Source organism: Cucurbita maxima, unplaced genomic scaffold (genome assembly GCF_002738345.1).
Source record: "Cucurbita maxima cultivar Rimu unplaced genomic scaffold, Cmax_1.0 Cma_Scf00008, whole genome shotgun sequence".
In the NCBI taxonomy this organism is placed as follows: Eukaryota; Viridiplantae; Streptophyta; class Magnoliopsida; order Cucurbitales; family Cucurbitaceae; genus Cucurbita; species Cucurbita maxima.
Window position 1 is genome coordinate 1,067,745 of NW_019272024.1, and position 18,315 is coordinate 1,086,059.

Genomic DNA, 18,315 nt, shown 5'->3' on the forward strand with positions numbered 1-18,315 from the left:
TTTTTTTTTTTTTTTTTTTTTTTTTTTTAACGCTACAAACAGAAATATCTAACTCTTAACCAATTTTTTTTTTTTTCTTTAAATAACCAAAATTGGTTTCTTTTAAATATATATTGGGCAGGGATGGAAGCTACAGATGGGAGGATCATAGGCCTCCATCAGGCGTATACAAAGGAACAAATGGGGGAGAAGTGATATCTTTCAGTGGTTGTGATGATAACCAAACTGCTGCAGACACACAAGTAAGCTCTCCAACTCTTTTGCTCTTTGTTCGTGTCTAATTAATTCATTTTTAACCGTCCAAGTGGATATTATGTATCTTTTAGGAAGAGGTTTCCACACTCTTATAAAAAAATATTTTGTTCTCCTTCTCAATCGATTTGGGATCTCACAATTGGACACAAGTGATGTGCCACCAAAGACACTGCTCCGATGAGTCCCACATGATTGGAGAAGGGAACGAGTGCCAACGAAGATGCTAGGCTCCGAAGTGAGATAGATTGTGAGATTCCACGTCGGTTAGAGAGAAAACAAAACATTACAAAACATTCTTATAAATGTGTGGAAACCTCTCATTGTCAGAAGCGTTTCAAAATTTTTTAGAGAAGTCCGAAAGAAAAAACTTACTGAGCATGTGTAACTATTTTCTTAGCCAAATTCTATCTACCAATTGTAATGAGCTAAAATCTATAAATCCATAATATCTTGATGCTATTCAGGTTTAAAATTAACAAAAAAAACAAAAGAAGAATTAGATTGAATGGTATAAAGAGGAAGAAATTAAGCTCTAAAAGATGAAGCTTGATGTGAACAGGCTATGTCAAAGGTTACTACCACTGGGGCCATGACTTTTTCTTTCATCAAAGCCATTGAGAGTGGACAAGCAACTACGTACGGTAATATGTTAAATTCGATGAGGTCCACCATTCGAAACACCGACGTTAATTCTGGAGGTGATATCGTTACAAGCCTTATCACCATGCTTTTATCGGGCGGAAGTTTATCAGGCAGACTCAAACAGGTACGCTTCCTTTAACTCCAATTTTTCGGTTGTGTGATTTGAACTTTCGACTTTAAATGATATCATATTGATTGATAACAGTTAAACAATATTGTTATTTTAGTCGAGAGTCAATGCTTAGTTTATAATAAGAACTATGCCCGTATAAAGTTATGCATTAAAGTCTTAAAATGAAACTATATTAATTAATTAATATATAGAACTTAAATTGATATAATTATTTTTAATATATATTTGTCACACCGGGTTAGATAGATTTTAATATGTATAAACAAATTTAATGTTTCACATAATTCTTAATTAAAATTTAGTAGATTAATTTTAAAAAGTAAAATATTGATTTTATTTTTTATTTTGCTGCAGGAGCCCCAATTAACTGCCCATTCAACCTTCGATGTGTACAGCAAGCCATTCTCGCTATAAGTTATTGTTCCATAAAAAAAATAAAAATAAAAACTCCTCTTCTGGGTTATATAATAATGTGCATTTACAAGTTCGAACAATCCGATGTCTATTGAGTTGTGCTTATTTTGACCGCCATCAATTTTGTTTAATTTAAATATAAGTAAAATAATCGATTATTTATATAGTTGATTATTGATGAAATAATCATAGGTGTGAGATCTTATATCGATTGAAGAGGAGAAGAGAGTGTGGATACCTCTCTCTAAAAAATGTGTTTTAAAATTGTGAAGCTAATGACGATGGATAATCGGCCAAAATAGACAATATCTACTTGCAGCGGGCTTGGACTACTACAAATGGATGTAAAAAATGTTGAAACCTCCCCCAAGAATACGAGTTTTTAAATTGTGAGGCTGATGACAATAAGTAACGGGCCAAAGTGAACAATATTTACTAGCAGTGAACTTGAACAGGCTGGTGACGATAAGTAACGAGCCAAAATGAACAATATTTACTAGAACTTGAACAGAGGTTGATGACGATAAGTAACCGGCCAAAGTGAACAATATTTATTAGCAGTGAACTTGAGTAAATGTTTGATACCGATTGCAATTTAGTAGGTATATATGTAATAATTTAATTTATATTATAAAAAATTCTATGTAATATCATAATATTTCAAGGCCTTAAATCAATAAGTAGATCATTATTATACAGAAATTTTATTAATTTTTAGTAAAATCTCAGTTAAAGAAAACTAAATTGTTACAAATTATAAAGTTTGTTCCCTTATAATATTTCCGACGAGAAATGTTTTTTTTAACGAATTTTTTAAAAACCTTGTCCACTATAATAGAAATACTATCAGCCCAGCCCAATCAGATATGAATACTGAGTCAGCCCAAGTTAGAGATTAACAACCTAGGGTTTCTACAAATATATTAGGGCTCCCGCTAAACAAGATTTCAGTGGCTGGAAGTCGAAAGAGAAAGGTCACTCTGCTCCGCCGCGTTGTAAGTGCTTGCCGCCATTGTCTTCTCCCTATCTCTTGATTGGGTTATCCTCTTCCGTATCTCATTGCATGTGGCTATACGAATGGCTTCTCATCTTTGTATTTTGGTTGCAATTTGAAATCCGTGTGAATATTGTAAAAGATAATTCTATTGTACTAATTTCTCCTTCTAAGTAAGTTCGTCTCGATTCTCTTCCTTCGACTGCATTATTTGATTTGAGTATCATTTTAGGAACGCTTAGCATTATCATTCATATACGAAGTTTTGCTCTATATGTGATTGTCTTTGTTTTCCGATATCTTGTATACAAGCGGCTGGTTTGTGTGTCGAGATCTTTTACAGGAATCTGCCGCGTAACATTTGCATTAATTGATTAAGAATACTCGGTTGCTGTGGCCTTATAAATGTCGTCTGAAGAAAATGTTCTTTTTCGGGTTTACCATGGGTTATATGACTGATCTGCATATATATTCCAAACTGGTCTCCATTTTGGGTTCTGTTTTCTTGAAGGAAAAAAAAATCTTGCTCAAAGAAATATTTTAATTGATCTCGTGATATGGTATATTTGCTTTTTCGATTTTTGAGCCAAAATAGTTAGTGGATTGGAATTGCTTAGGGTTCTTGCTCTTGTCCTTGTTTCCTTCTAATTGAGGCTGTTTACTTCTGGTTTGATAGAGGTAAAAAATGAAGCACAACAATGTTATCCCTAGCGGTCACTTTAGGAAGCACTGGCAAAACTATGTCAGGACCTGGTTCAACCAACCTGCCCGGAAAACCAGAAGAAGAAATGGTTAGTGTTGTTTTTTGTTTTGTATGTTATTTTCCTGTGCTTCCGCTGGCGTCTGTGCATCACCATATCATTAAATTTTCCTTAGATATGGTACTCTAACTAGTGATTTGGTGAATTTACTATCAGCTCGTCAAGAGAAAGCTGTGAAGAACTTTCCCCGTCCAACTGCTGGACCACTCCGTCCCATTGTTCACGGGCAGACATTGAAGTACAACATGAAAGTGAGGGCTGGGAGGGGCTTCTCTCTCGAGGAATTGAAGGTATCCAGTCCTCCCATTTTTAGTTTCTATTAGCCTGACCTTCCCAGCCCTTTAAATGTCTTTGCAGTGTGGTTTTATGGTTGCTGATAAATGTCAATTGGTTTCTTGATCTTTACTTTAGTAAGATCGCTCAGATCGAATGTTGTTCAGCTTGGCTTTCAGGATACGTGCACTTAAAACTGAATCTTCTACTTAGATGTATATTTTAAGCATGTACATTCTGTTATGGTTGCCGGGAAGGTTTTATTATATTTAGTTCATGATCATTTATATGGCATCTCACCTATCTAGTATTGGCTTCTTAGGCTGCTGGTATTCCCAAGAAACTAGCACCAACAATTGGAATAGCAGTTGACCATCGTCGAAGGAATCGCTCTCTCGAAAGTCTACAGGCTAACGTGCAGAGGCTGAAGACTTACAAGGCCAAGGTGGTTGTCTTCCCAAGACGTGCTCGCAAATTCAAGGTCAGTTTGTCTAAAATCATACTACTGAAGTTCTACTTGTTATGTACTTGTGGTTTCATCTCAACATTTTGGCTTATGGATCATGTAGGCTGGTGATTCAACTCCGGAGGAGCTTGCAAATGCCACTCAAGTCCAAGGACCATACCTGCCTATTGGACGTGAGAAGGCCCCAGTAGAGCTTGTGAAGGTCACTGAGGAGATGAAATCATTCAAGGCTTACGACAAGCTACGTATTGAGAGGACAAATGAACGACATGTCGGTGCTAGATTGAAGAGAGCAGCAGAGGCCGAGAAGGAAGAGAAGAAGTAGATTGCTAGAAAAACTGCTTAGAGGTCTTCCTATTTTCCTAATTTTTGGTATTTATTTTTACAACATTTTGCGCTTGACATATCTTCTGGACTTAATTTGGTAGATGAAAGTTCCGAGTTCATGGATTGAACGGTTATTTACCTTGGTTTTGCTCATGTAGTATTGTTACTTCGTTGTGGTTTATTGCACCCAAAGTAGCTTTGCAGTCTTTGCATTGCGTTTTTTATGGTTGAACTCAAATTCTTGCATCATTGGGCACTGGGTCGAAACCTCAGCAGTAGAAATGGAATTAACTCAAATTATAGCGTGTTTGATTAACTTAGAAAAACTATTTTTTAAATAAAATTAATTTTACTGAGAATTAAAATTAATTTTAAACTAGTCAAAATTTTGAATTAAATATATTATTGAATTATTTCTTCAAGAGTATTTGATTAAAAGATAATTCAAAAGGACTCCACATTTGAGAGAGGCATTTAATTTTAAAAAATAAAATCCATGTAATGCTAATAGCATCATATATGTAAATCTGGATTTTTTTTATCCTATGCTATAATTTCATTAAATTGGACCCTAAATTTAAATAAAAGATGCAATGTCCATAAAGTTCATTTTATTGCCAAATCTTTGTAAATTCATTAATTTTAATAAAATAAAAATTTATATAAAAAATATACAAATTAATTATTGAATAACTTTTTTTTTTTCAAAATCTCCAAGTTTTAACAATATATATATATTTTTGTTCTTTAAACTCTATTTAGCGCTTCTAAAGTTTTAAGTTAAGATTGCAGTATTTATTTATATTATTATTATTATTCTCAATAATAATAATAATAATAATAAGTAATAGCGAAGGGAAATTATGTGAATTTTGAAAAAAAAAAAAAAAAAAAAAACGAAAATTTGTGATCTGAGAGGGATAAGGAGTATATATAGGTTTTAGAGGGAGATAAAATTGAAGATTGGAAATTGGCGCGGAGACTTGAGAGAGTTATCGAAGCATCGGCAGGTAAATTACCTGACGGCGGACGGCGGAATCGTCCTCTGATAGCTTTTGTCTTCCTACTTCCAGGCTTAGCGGCGTACTTCAATCGTATCGGCAACTCTGTAAACTCTCTTTCTCTCTCTGATGTCGCAAAGTTTATGGAATCCGCTGTGAAGAAGCAAGTAGAGCTTCACTTTCATTGTTATGTAAATCAAATCATTTTTCGGTTATTTCTTCTCCTTATAGTTCTTCATCTTCGCACGGCCAGGTTACAGTGCATAAACCGTTTCCGTAACTTTTTGTGCGCTCTCTCTGCTGTTGCAATCATTTGGTATCAATTGTGAAGGAATAACAAGAAAATGAAGCTTCGTCTTCATTTTTAAGAAAATCAAATCGTTATCCTGTGGAATTTTCTTCATCTAGCTGTTCTTCTTTCAAGTTCGAGGTTACGGCAGCGTACTTCAACCATTTCTGTAAGCTCTCTCTCTCTCTCTCTCATTGCAATGTTTTCGGAATTATCTGTGAGGAATATCAATAAAGTAGAGCTTCATTTTCATTTCTAAACTAATCAAATCAATACGAAACTTCTGCTCATCCTGTACTCTAAATTCAGGATTCGGTTTCTGATATTCACTTGCAACATTTGATTTGCATTTTCTAGGACAATATTCACTAAGTTCGGATTCTTATCAGATGAAGGCGCTACAAACTATCGAGTTTGCTGATTTGACTTAGTAGGTTTCTCTGCTCGCTCACTTCATCTTTCCGAATCCTGCTCAATTGGACCTCTCCGAGTTTGCGAGCAACGTTCTGCTGCTGGTGTGGGAGAAAGATATCATGAGTATGTTTTTTTGTAACGAGAAACTCTATCTTTCTGAATTCTCTCTGTTCCGACTCTATCGAATATGCTGATTGGTATGAGTATGTTTCTTTCTCAAACACTCGTCTTAATCTTTCTGAATTATTTTCTTGATGAACAGAAACGTTATATTTCTTCATTCTTCTGATATTATCGAGTCTGCTCAATCGAATAAGCATATTTCTCTGCTCAATGACCTAATTTTTCCGAATAATTTTTTTTTACAAGTAACTAAATCTTTCTATATCTTCTCTCCGTACTTCTTTTGTAAGAAACTTTGCCTTTTACAATTCTAAATAGAATTAGTTCAAACAGATTTTCTGTTTAGTTTCTAAATTGTTTGATTCACAAATCATCATGTGCGACTTGCTCATGGTGCTTTGGAGGAGACCGAGATCAAATTAGCATTACTCCGAAATTGTATGGCTAATGAGCTAAGAGAGGGATGTTATTCTGACAGACAAATCTTGCTCAATTTATGTACATTTTTCATGCAGTCTCTTTTGTTATTATTATTATTTTGTTTGAATTCCATGCTTTTTAAGAAATAAATTACAGCGTACTTTGTTTTCCTCACTCATCCAGTCAATACTTTCAGAAATTCATTTTCAGATGTAAACTGACTGCTATTCATCTTTATATATGACAGTTAAAACGGTTCTTATAGATCAGTTATCTGACACTTATCATTAGACTGACTGACAGAAGAATTGGTATTTAACTTGCTTAGGCTGCTGTACTTTGGTTGCGGGACTGAGATGTATGTGTTACGGTGATTTAGATATTTGTTACAATATTTCTAGAAGTACAAGAAGCTATTAGTCGCTTTAATCAGCTTCAATATGTCTATGCATATGTCAAGGCAATATACATCATATTAATGAGTGCTACAAAACTAAAATTATAGTGCTTGATGTTCCATTTGGATTGTAACTTCTGGCCATGTTCTGTCATTTACATCATCTTTTTTGTTTGCAGCATAAATATGCAATCTATTTTCTTGCCAAAAACATTCATCGTATACTCATTTGGTGGAGTATATTCTGGCACTTTGTTTCATCAAAGTTCTAGTAAATGTGATGGAAGGTACATGTTTGGCGATGCTGTATTGCAGTTGTTTAGGAAGAATGGCCTAAAAAAGGTCAGTAAAGCAGCATTATATGATAATTATACTATTAGCGCTAGGTGTCATGGATGTAAAGATCAAGAGGAACTATCTGGTGATTTGTGCAACAGTTTGATTCGTGACTATTGTAAGGTAGGGAATGTTGATGCTGCCATGTCTCTTCTTTCTTATATGGAGGCTGTAGGTCTCCATGCCTCTGTAGCATCTTACACATATTTGATTGAAGCTCATGGAAACGTAGGCAGGACTTTGGAAGCTGATATCTTATTTCAAGAAATGATTAGTTTTGGCCGTAAGCCAAGAACAACTGTCTGCAATGCACTACTAAGAGGGTTCTTGAGAAAAGGCCTTTTAGATCTTGCATCTGATGTTCTTGTGTTAATGAGTGATTTAGATATTCAAAAAAATCAAGAAACGTATGAAATTCTCTTGGATTATCATGCCAATGCTGGACGGCTGGAAGATACTTGGTCTATTATTAATGAGATGAAACGAAAAGGTTTTGAGCTGAACTCATTTGTGTATAGTAAGGTTATTGTAATATATCAGAACAATGGCATGTGGAAGAAAGCAGTGGGGATCGTTGATGAGATAAGAAAATCAGGGATTTCTGTGGACAAACACATTTATAACAGTATCATAGATACATTTGGGAAATATGGTCAATTACCCGAGGCCTTAGAAGTGTTCAAAAAAATGCAACAGGATGGTGTAATGCCTGATATAACGACCTGGAATTCGCTGATACAATGGAACTGTAAATCTGGGAACCTTCCTACTGCCCTGGAGTTATTCACTGACATGCAAGAACAGGGGATGCATCCAGATCCTAAGATTTTCATTACTTTAATTAGCTCGTTGGGTGAGCAGGGAAAGTGGGATATTATAAAGAAAAATCTTGATAGTATGAAGCTCAGAGGGCATAAGAATAGTGGCCTAGTTTATGAAATTTTAGTTGATATTTATGGGCAGTATGGTCAATTTCGGGATGCTGAGAAATGTATATCTGCTCTCAAGTCTGCAGGTCTTCTACCATCCGCTAGCAATTTTTGCATTATAGCAAATGCTTTTGCTCGACAGGTTTGATGCCGATCTTTACTAATTTTTCTTTTTGTATTATGCAAGTTCTCTAGCTGCAAAAGTTAACTGAATTTTTATGGCCTTGGTTTGTTGTTAGTTCGTTGTTCTCTCTGCACAGAGATGCTGGATGTTTTATATGAACAAAGAAATATTGTTGGTCGTGATTACTAAGTTATTGTGAGACAATTTTCTTGTATTTTGGTAATCAATGCAGGGGTTGTGTGAAGAGACAGTAAAAGTGCTAGAGCTAATGGAAGCAGAAGGAATCGAACCAAATCTTGTAATGCTGAATGTACTGATCAATGCGTTTGCTGTTGCTGGCAGGCATTTGGAGGCGTTGGCCATTTATCATCATATAGTTGAAGTTGTAAGTCTAAATGTTCGGAAATGCAAAGCCAGACCAGAAACATGGTTAAAGTCGCATGCAATCAAATTTCTTCCTTTTTTGTATTATCAAGATAATCCTATTATTCATCCTTATTACTGTGTCATATTTTTCTGAGAAGGGTATCAGTCCTGATGTTATAACCTACACCACCCTTATGAAGGCGTATATTCGTGCAAAGAAGTTTCATAAGGTGCTTATCCTCTGGCCACATTAATTTTTGTTCCGATGAGTTTTGTAAATTTTTTAGATGAAGTTCTTCATTTATTGTATGTTTTGACTGCATGAGATCGTTAAGTATGAAAGGTTCAAATTTTTTATCTTCTATGAGAAACTCTTTTGATACCTTCCAAGTCCTAACCATATCTTGCTAGGTCCCTGAAATATATAAAGAAATGGAAAGTGCTGGTTGCACGCCAGATAGGAAGGCCAGAGAGATGTTGAAGTCCGTAACAGTGGTTCTTGAACAGAGGCATTGTAAGTTCACCCTTTTTGTACTTGTATTTCATAGTTCCTAAGCCAGAGCAGTCCTTGCATGATTGTGGTTTAGTTCTTCACTACTTTGCCTCTAGGCGATGGTAAATTTAGTAAGTCCTGTCATAATTTGAAAATTTTATATACGGAGAGTGACGCATTATGCGTGTGACAGAAGGACTCCTCTTGAAAAATATTGCATTATATCTTAATTGGTATGGGGAGGGATGGTGTAATCAAAATGGTAAATGATCTTAGGGACAAGACCGATGGTCTGATGAATTAAGTTTCATGCATCTGAGAAAACGACCAAAAGTGGAAGTAAATCTTGTACCTGTATTGATGCCTTTGTTTTGCATATGATAGAAACTATATTCTACTACACAGATCATTCAGTAACAACCAATTGAAAACCCTAGGAGTTTATATTGCATCTCCTCTACCAGCCTTTTGATCAATTACTCGTTGATTAAAAAGAAACTATTTTCTTATATCTAAGGCCACATTTCATTGTTTTTTCCTAGAAAAAAAATATATTAAAAGACAGCAATTGAATGTTTGGATCTTGTTCATTGAAAAACAGTCGTAAAAAATTGATTTTATGTTTCTTTAGCAGCCATCTAAAATCTTGATCGAGGAATTGATCTACACCAAGAAAGTAGATCATAATGCCAGGTAAAAACTGACCCTATTGCCTTAGAGTTGCTGTGAACATCTGGACATTCTCGTCAAGGAGGATCTATTATATGTTTAACAGTTTCTAACGACATCAATGACAGGCCAACCTTCAAATGGACCCTGGGGAACTAGGGGCAGAAACAGTTTCTGGCAATAACCTTGGAGACGCAACGACGTCTATCTTGTAAGTTGTAACCATTAGGATAATCATAGCACAAATTCTTTTATTATTCTATATGTTATTTGGGGATGAGAATCTTACCTTAAAACCGGGGCGAAAATTGGATGCTGCTGATAACAATTGAGTAGTAGTTTGTTTATTCCTTAGTTTTTCGTATGAAGTGAAAATTATAATACTTCCTTTTATCCCTGTATTTTTTTAACGGAAAAAAATAATAATAGAACAAGGCCTCTGCAAAGAAGAAAAATAGGCAAAATGAAGGAAGAATAAACAAAGTTTTTTTTTTTTTGCTAAACATATCCGAACTTGTATGAAATTCAATTGCTTAAAAATCCCATCTAAGATCGGGGTACTTCTTTAGGAAGTGGATTATGTGACATCAATAGGTCAATGTTAGCATGTTTGTATAATGTACTATGATTGGTTACTTTGAAATATACATTGTATGATGTCATTCGAAAGCCTTCGCACTGTAGCAGAAGTATTAAAGCTGGCGCCGTAAAAGGGAACGAAAACTTTATAATTATGTATATTGAAAAAACCTTTATGACCAGGTTTTCATCAATTGAATTAGTATCAGTCAGGTAAGCAGTTGAGACTGATGTTGAAGTGGAGAGCAATTAATGTGCCACCAACAATCAACAATCTGTATAGTCCACATGCTTTATTGGGCGGCTGGTTGCATAATATGAAAGGTACCAAAATTGATTATTATCTCGATAAGAATCTATCAGTTTTCCTTCGTGTGCCATTTCATTACATGACCAATGCATGATATTGATGCATGTTATTTGACTTTTGCATTTCTTTGCTATGTCAAACCGAAAACCTTACCTTTTTTTTTCAAATAATGAACCAAAATAACAATAACAATAAATAAAATAAAATAAAATAAATCCTTTTGCCTCCGATATTTAATTGAGGATAGTTATTATTATTATTATTTTCACATACCGGCAGAATTTCAACTTGACTGAAATCCAAAGATTTAGATTCTGGTACTAGTTTAAAAATCCCTTCCGTTTTCAAAAGGTAGCTTGTTTTATAATAATTTCGTACGTATCTTCTAGATATTATTATTAAACTTTAAAATTTAGCACAAACAGCTTTTAGGAACTTAGTGGCGTTTTTTTGGAACAATTTGATAAGAAATGTAAAATTGACATATTTTTTGCGGAGATCTCATTTTTGCTTATATATACTTCAGTTACAATTATCATTTCATTTTATATAGTTTAGTGAAAATGATTTTTTTTAAACAGAATAATATATTTCTCAGGAGCTTGTAAAATAAAAATATAAAGTGGTGTAAGATAATATTTAGAAAAATATTTAAAAAAAAAAAGACAGTAGTGAGTAGAGAGGTAAACCTTTTGTTGGATGGAGAGATAAAGCTATAAAACCACACTATTTTGCGTAGTCAAACGAGAAGTAGACAACGTCCAACACCGTAATAAAGTTGGTACAACACCGTAAAAGCATCCTGAGCCAGATTGCCTCAGCCTTGAGCAACTCCAGATGCTTAGTACCGCTAAAACAGCCATCTTCTTTATTTAGTAACTAACTACTTGTTGTCTAAAATGTCTGATGGCCAAGAGTACCACAATGGCTCAGGAAGCCCCAAGCTCCTAGAAACCGTGGGGCTTCTCGGAATCCTCAAGACTGGTAGGTCGGAACCAAGCCTTTTCCTCCTCCACAATAGAGTAGTTGCCACCATCTGCAGTATGGTTGGCCACCGCTGCCATAGGGTTGATGGTGGCCGGCCCGAAAACGCCGGTTTGTGGATGAGGAGCCCAATACTTATCAGCAGATTGAGGCTGAATCACATCATCAGGGACTATGCTTGGTCGGACTTGCTCGTCGTGGTTCTTGTCATACGTTGAGGTGTGAGCTGCCCTCCTGTTTCAGGTTTGAGTCTCATCCTATTAATGCTCCATTCCACCAAATATAAAACCATATTTACCTTTTTTGGTATAGTTTAAGGTTAAAACTTTAATTTGAACTCTACTTCATACATTAGATTTTCCCCCCCCTAGATTTTTCTAGAGAGTAGTAGACTAAATTTACTATAACTAAATACAAATAAGAAATGAATAAAATGGCCTTGGGAAATTAAAATAGAACATTAGGGAGCTAAGGAAGTATGTTTCCAAAAATAAATTAAAATTCAGGTTAAATTAATAAAAATACACACTAAACTTTCAAAAGTTACACTTATAAAAAGATCTAAAAAAAAAATTTTTTTAGTTAGTTTTGGATAGAAACCATAAGCAATCTTTTTAAACAATTTCTTTAGGCTCTTAATAGTGTTTTAAAAATATAATTAAACTTTAAAAAGCTTCATTAATATCCCAACTTTTAAAAAAGTTAAAAAAATAATGCAAAAAAATAAGGCAAAGTACTGTATATAAAAATTACTTATGAAAATTTAAAAGAAGCAAAAATAAAATTATGTTTTTTAGTGTTAATCTATAAACTAAAACATTATATCAACCTCTTACCTATCATCTTCAAACTATTTAATTTTACTTTTAAAATTTTTTTAGTACATTTTATGTAATGAATTTTTTTTTAAAACAGTTTAGGAGTGTGGGTAGTTTTATAGAAAAAAAAAAAATTAAAATATCAATAATTTTTAGAAAAATTAAGGTTATTTTTAAAACACTTTCCTAAAAGGATAATTTTAGAACATTTATAAAAGTTAAGATATTTTTAAAATAAAATATTAAAGGAAACAATATTATTGATTTTTTTTAAAAATTTAAAATTATTACTGAAATTTTTAGACAAATTGGAAAGTATAAAAATAGTTTTAGAATAAAATTTGTTTTAATGAAGTTTAAAGAGACTTTGGACCAATTAATAAACAAGAGTAAATAACGTGTTTGGTTGCAAAAATGGACATTATTTTGGATAAATAGTTAACGAGTAAAACAGTTTTTAAATAAAGTCAAAAGATTGGCATGGAAAAATACAAAATTGAGTAAACTTTGTTTTTCTTTTCTAAGTTGTTGAGTTCGACAGTACCAAAATTTCCTTAGTGTAAACATTAAAGCGAAGCAAACATAAAAAAATTTGATAAAAGAAAATAAAGATTCAAATTTATAAATAATTAATGTCATCCAAACTGTAAACATTAAAGCGAAGCAAACAAAAAAACATTGATAAAAGAAAATAAAGATTCAAATTTATAAATAATTAATGTGATCCAAACCGATTGCAGACATCTGGGGAAGAACTCATCTTAATTTTAAGAAGGATAAGAAACGAATTCAACAGAACGCTTGAGTTGAGATAAGACAGAGAAAAAGCGATGGGACTGACACGCAATAATAACTAACAGAAATGATAAGAACGACACAGTCCCTCCACATGGAGGTTTTTTCTTTCCACTTATTGCTTAACTCCTGATATTAAACTATTTTCTTAATTTAATATACGTTATTTAATGAAGATTTGACTGAAAACCACCGCCACTATAAAAATACAATCAAAACTTTGGAAAACATTAAGAGTAAAATTATTAAAAATAGTATGCTAAGAAAATATCTAGAAAAGGCATATTTAGCCGTTAATAAATATCACAAACTTGCGAAAAAAGCCAAGAATAGTAACGATCAGTGTCAATAATTCTAGACAAACATCACATCATCCCTTCCCCACTCGGAACAAAATAAAGGTAGTATAGAGATGATAATGCTGCAAGGGATATTTATCATTCAATGCTAGCGAAAGGGAATTATGCTTATTTCAGGAGATAAAAGATGTTTTGAAACAAAGATGAAAATAGGAGAAATTATTATCCCATGTGACCGTATGTCAGCGGTTACTAAAACAACTTAATGTGGGGTACGTGTAGAATATTTGAGGGTTCAAATAGTTTTCCTAATCCAAACATTTGGTGATCAACAATTGGATCTTACTGGACAAACAAGATGAGAGCCAGCTAGTCCATTGAATACAAACAAATTTGATTTACACGTGTTCCACGTGACAAGGAAATATCTATTGAAACCATTATTTTTTTCTATGTTTATCATAAAATTGAAACCGACATTTATATTTAATTTAAAACCTTGTGTAGTATTCATCAATAAGCAAATAAATATTGTGGTTAATTAGACTAGATATGTATTTTGAAAAGACACGTAGGATGGGATGGACATAGAAAATAACTCTGGAGTAGACCACCATAGTGGTTGTCTATTTGAGTTGCCAACCCTACTCTGTCCCCTCAATTGCCCCCAATTCTGTCCTATCATTATTCAAGCCACTGCGGGAAAGAGCCGAATCCAGACAGGAAATAGAAAAGGGCTTAGAAAAAAGGTGTTGATCCAAATGTGGAATCGAGTGGCTGAACATCAGCCACATCAGATATCACATACGCTCGGCTTTAATTGTCGAGCAATTACTCTTGTACTTGCAGGTTTATTCGAGTTAGGGAGTTTGTTTAGAGATTTTTTAGCGTCAAAATGGGGGCACTACAGATATTCACACCCAGTCTTCACTTCGATCTTTTCATAAGAATTTTGAGTTAAAATTGGATTCTAGAACAGTATTGTAATGTCCTAAAACCAAAGTTTGGACCCAAATATTGCCACACACTTACAAATAAACTCCTATAAAATTTCAATTCACATTTAAAATCTATACACATTTTTATTTCAGTAAATTTTGAAATATTTATTAAAAGCAACTTTTTGAAAGAATAAAAGGATCTTTAAACAAACGAAAAAACAAGTTTAGTTTTCAATTTTAATTACCAATATATAATTTTTTTACAGGACAGTTTAATTGATTAAAATAATTAATTGTGTGTTTTCCGTTTAATCTTTTCAAATATCAAAACTTCATTGACCAATTGACGGTGAATTTTAGTGACAATTTTATTTTGTTCAGTATAAAGTAGTTCACTGAATAAAATGTTTTATTAAACTATTAACCTAGTTATAATTAGTTGATATTAAAATAATTAACTAATACTACATTATTTTTACATTTTTTATTTGTAGCTTGTTAGTTCATATTATCAATTTTTATTCGACTGTACTAAAACAAACAAATTATAGTTAACTGACGAAATAATTGATACAATATTATTTAAGTTTTTCTTCTCTCTAAAAATATATATTATGTTTCTTCTAAAGTACATAATAGATCTAGACAAGGACATGTGGAATATAATTTTAGCCAGTCACCTAATCTATAGATCTATTGAGTCTTTTGTTTTCTTCCTAAATTATAAAGTTATTAAGTCAACATTACATGAAAATTTATGATTCCAGAGTTGGAAAAAATTTTAAATCATTTATGGAAAAGCAGACTTAATCTAATTATTTGACTGGCCAAAAGTTCTAGTAAAATAAATAAATCGATTGGAATTTTGAAAAATTAGAGTTTTGGAGCGCAAAATTGCGATGGATTCTAACCATTGCTTATAAAGAAATAATGATTTTGAAAAGCTTAGAATAAAAAATGTGTTAGGTAGGTTTAAGATTTGAAGAATCATTTTGCCAAAACAAAATGAAGATTCGTGGTTTGAAAAAGTTAAATTATGTTAACTTTGAGATAAAATATTATTTCAAATCACACTTAGTTTTAATTAATTAAACGCTAAAATCTTCATAATGTTGCTTTTCACCATAATTAAACTAAAATAATTGTAAAGCTAAAATGTATTAAATATATTGTAGGTATAGTACTATAAAATCCTATCACCACAAATTTATCACGCTGAGGCCTTTCGTAATTTCAAGATTACTAAGGGTAAAATGACTCGGTTTGATTTCACATGGATTTTTTAAAACATAGACATACAGTAACAAATTAGTAAATTGGCTAAATTCTGAAAGTAATAGTAAAAAATAAAATATGTTTGAAAAGAAAACACGTAAAAAAGTAAAATAATTCATAATATAGATAGTTTTATTTTTCAAAAATAGAATATAAAATGAGAATTAAAACATAGGTAGAAGTAGAACAAATTAATTAATAACTCTTATAATAAATGAGTTACTCATTATATTAAAGATAAATTAGTTAATTACTAAAATAAAATATAGATTAGTTATTTACTAAAATAAAATAAGGAGTAATTTTCGTAAACCGGATTTACTCGTTCGCCCCTTCCCCAAGTTTCACAAAAAATTCAGAGGAATAAGAATTAGCACTCTCTAATTCCAAGTCTCCTTCCACACAGCAAGCAATATCGACTCATAAACAACGTGAATGAACAAACACCGAATGAAAATAAAATTGGCGAAAACTTCCATAAAATCAAACCAAAAAACGAAGAGGAAGAGAGGCAAAAAAGCATCAAGCGAAGGAAATCATAAATTCCAATTTTCTAGGCGAGGTAGGTGTAGTATTGAATATGGCGGGAAACTCGAAGGCGAATTAGAATCCTAAATCCTTTTGTGATGAAGACAAAGACCAAAATCAGAAGAAACCGAGTATAAGTATATGATCAAAAGAAAAAAACAGAGCTAAAGAAGAGAGTACTATGAGCTACGTCATGAAGACGTTTATCTTAAGTGTGCGTCGGTGTGAAGTCGTTCAAAAGGCAATCAGCGTGAAGAAGAAGAAATGCAACAACAATCGGAACCACTTTTTAAAGAAAATTTCGCAACAAGAATGCAATATAGCTATCTACCAGAGAATAACAGAACAAAACAAAGTAACAGCACAATAACTTCATGAACATTCGCACAAGAAAAAAAATCGAAGAAGAAGAAGGAGAACCTGAACTTCGGAGCAGCGGAAGAGATCGCAGAGTTGCGAAGTGGATCTCTGGTCCAAATCTGGTCAGTGATTCGTTTCCTCAAGCCGGCGATCGCTCCTGCGCTCCTCGAATTAGCAGCCATACAATTCAAGCTCAAAAAGAGAGAGAGAGAAAAAACGAAGAACCAAAAAAACGACGCCTAAGAAAAAAGGGAGAGAGGGACGATGATGATGAACAAGCGATTAATTGCTTATGATTCTGGATTCTAATCGATAGCGGCAACTCATTTTATATAGTGCGCCAAGTACGGCGTCGTATTAAAATCAGCCAAAAGGCGACAAAACTCAACAGCTTCCTCACTCGTAACGCAAATTGCCTTCTCCGTTCGTCCGCACCTACTTTCATTTCGCGTACGGAATTTCTTTTCGTTTTCTATTGGTACACGTGGCCTCCGTTTCTTCACGGTCGTTGCATATTCCGTTTATATGTTCTTTTTCTTTCCTTCCGCAAAGTGGTCAAGTCATGCATTTTTCCCACCCCAGGACCCAACCTACCACCCCAACGCCGTCATTTAACGGTTTCCATTTTTTCTTTTTAACACTAAAATAAAATCACGTGAAAAGATTTGCGATTTTTGAGTATCGAATATTTAATTCTTTCATTATTTAGTTATCTATAATTTACTGTTAAAACTAATTATTGAATTTTCCATTTATCAAAAACAGCTAATGTGAATGTTAAATATATTTGGTATTTTTTATTTATAAAGTTATTTAATAAACTCGTTTGACATGTGATAAATTATAATGCATTTTTAATTATAGGCTAAGGAGTGGTGTTGGTCAATATTTTGAATTTTCTTGTAATTATGTTATATCTCATGATAAATAGTTTAAAATATTAATTAATTGGTCTTAATTTTTTTCTAACTTCCTCAATTTAAAATTTTCTTATTAGTTAGTGGAGATGCATCATTTTAGTTCTAACCCAATATACATAACTGGTTCAATAATGCATTATAAAATGGAAATGTTTATATGATTCGATAACCGGATCAGATCAAGCTAGGCAACCCAAACCTTGTTGGTCTGGATTGAATTAGTTTTTTTCGATTTGAGTTGAATTTTTTGAAAACAAAAAAAATTGGTCTGATTTGTATGTTGATATTTTTTTGGTGGAGTGCATATGGCTAATCAACAAAAGAAGGTTACAATCCAATCTAATCCAACCAAACACTACCTTGCTTTTAAAACTATTAAGAATATTTAATGTTTGTGACTGTATTAGTAATCCGTGGCGCCTGATAAATGTTTGATATTTGAATTTTATAAAATTTTAGTTATTAATATAATATGCATTATGAATATGTATAATTTTTGAAATAATGAAAAAAAAAATCCACCAGCCTAATGAATTTTAGTTGTTTTTGGCTGCTTCCTTTAAGCTGTATTTGTTTCCAAGCCCTACTGAATTGATCATCTTCTTTGTTTTTGAGGTTGAGGCCATAAACTTCCAATTATATGCAAGCGATTCAAGTAATAGTTAGAGAATTGATAATAA

At 32.9% G+C, this 18,315-nt stretch overlaps 4 protein-coding genes across 15 annotated transcripts in view; 3 read left to right on the top strand and 1 right to left on the bottom strand.

Moving 5' to 3' along the window:
- The window catches only part of LOC111483044 (metacaspase-1-like), a 2,854-nt gene extending 1,389 nt beyond the window's left edge, over positions 1-1,465 (top strand). The window contains exons 4-6 of the mRNA XM_023129141.1: positions 122-242; positions 815-1,021; positions 1,385-1,465. Coding sequence (XP_022984909.1) covers positions 122-242; positions 815-1,021; positions 1,385-1,444 — 388 coding nt within the window. The 3' untranslated portion in view covers positions 1,445-1,465. The remainder of the gene's footprint in view (positions 1-121; positions 243-814; positions 1,022-1,384) is intronic.
- An 868-nt stretch (positions 1,466-2,333) lies between these two features.
- Positions 2,334-4,471, top strand: LOC111482837 (60S ribosomal protein L13-1). Of its 3 annotated transcripts, none has more exons than XM_023128821.1 (5): positions 2,334-2,439; positions 3,115-3,229; positions 3,356-3,489; positions 3,795-3,953; positions 4,042-4,471. In XM_023128821.1, exons 2-5 carry the CDS (start codon positions 3,124-3,126, stop codon positions 4,261-4,263), a joined length of 621 nt encoding a protein of 206 aa, XP_022984589.1. In that variant the 5' UTR covers positions 2,334-2,439; positions 3,115-3,123; the 3' UTR covers positions 4,264-4,471. The 3 variants fall into 3 exon arrangements, with proteins under 3 accessions (XP_022984589.1, XP_022984592.1, XP_022984593.1); XM_023128824.1 differs by having other exon boundaries at positions 2,387-2,474; positions 3,109-3,229; XM_023128825.1 differs by lacking the exon at positions 2,334-2,439 and adding an exon at positions 2,481-2,611.
- Positions 4,472-5,219: 748 nt separating this feature from the next.
- LOC111482835 (pentatricopeptide repeat-containing protein At5g42310, chloroplastic-like) lies at positions 5,220-10,793 on the top strand. Of its 10 annotated transcripts, none has more exons than XM_023128819.1 (10): positions 5,221-5,373; positions 5,498-5,724; positions 5,913-6,092; positions 7,089-7,196; positions 7,290-8,316; positions 8,531-8,683; positions 8,823-8,894; positions 9,076-9,178; positions 9,789-9,850; positions 9,955-10,495. In XM_023128819.1, exons 4-9 carry the CDS (start codon positions 7,096-7,098, stop codon positions 9,797-9,799), a joined length of 1,467 nt encoding a protein of 488 aa, XP_022984587.1. In that variant the 5' UTR covers positions 5,221-5,373; positions 5,498-5,724; positions 5,913-6,092; positions 7,089-7,095; the 3' UTR covers positions 9,800-9,850; positions 9,955-10,495. The 10 variants fall into 10 exon arrangements, with proteins under 10 accessions (XP_022984588.1, XP_022984587.1, XP_022984585.1 ...); XM_023128817.1 differs by adding an exon at positions 10,619-10,793 and having other exon boundaries at positions 5,222-5,373; positions 7,089-8,316; positions 9,955-10,037; XM_023128812.1 differs by adding an exon at positions 6,760-6,870 and having other exon boundaries at positions 5,222-5,373; positions 7,089-8,316.
- Positions 10,794-11,410: 617 nt separating this feature from the next.
- LOC111482838 (late embryogenesis abundant protein At5g17165-like) lies at positions 11,411-17,045 on the bottom strand. The gene is made up of 2 exons (XM_023128826.1): positions 16,776-17,045; positions 11,411-11,933 (listed from the first exon to the last, which is right to left on the bottom strand). Exons 1-2 carry the CDS (start codon positions 16,895-16,897, stop codon positions 11,663-11,665), a joined length of 393 nt encoding a protein of 130 aa, XP_022984594.1. The 5' UTR covers positions 16,898-17,045; the 3' UTR covers positions 11,411-11,662.
- Positions 17,046-18,315: the final 1,270 nt, after the last annotated feature.

Excerpts from the sequence above, each read along its gene's own strand:
- LOC111482837 (XM_023128821.1), top strand. The coding sequence starts at position 3,124 with ATGAAGCACAACAATGTTATCCCTAGCGGTCACTTTAGGAAGCACTGG. Across the intron at positions 3,230-3,355 it reads GAAAACCAGAAGAAGAAATG|CTCGTCAAGAGAAAGCTGTG; the intron begins GTTAGTGTTGTT and ends ATTTACTATCAG. Across the intron at positions 3,954-4,041 it reads GACGTGCTCGCAAATTCAAG|GCTGGTGATTCAACTCCGGA; the intron begins GTCAGTTTGTCT and ends TGGATCATGTAG.
- LOC111482835 (XM_023128817.1), top strand. The coding sequence starts at position 7,096 with ATGCAATCTATTTTCTTGCCAAAAACATTCATCGTATACTCATTTGGT. Across the intron at positions 8,317-8,530 it reads CAAATGCTTTTGCTCGACAG|GGGTTGTGTGAAGAGACAGT; the intron begins GTTTGATGCCGA and ends TAATCAATGCAG. Across the intron at positions 8,895-9,075 it reads GTGCAAAGAAGTTTCATAAG|GTCCCTGAAATATATAAAGA; the intron begins GTGCTTATCCTC and ends ATATCTTGCTAG.
- LOC111482838 (XM_023128826.1), bottom strand. The coding sequence starts at position 16,897 with ATGGCTGCTAATTCGAGGAGCGCAGGAGCGATCGCCGGCTTGAGGAAA. Across the intron at positions 11,934-16,775 it reads TCCGCTGCTCCGAAGTTCAG|GAGGGCAGCTCACACCTCAA; the intron begins GTTCTCCTTCTT and ends AACCTGAAACAG.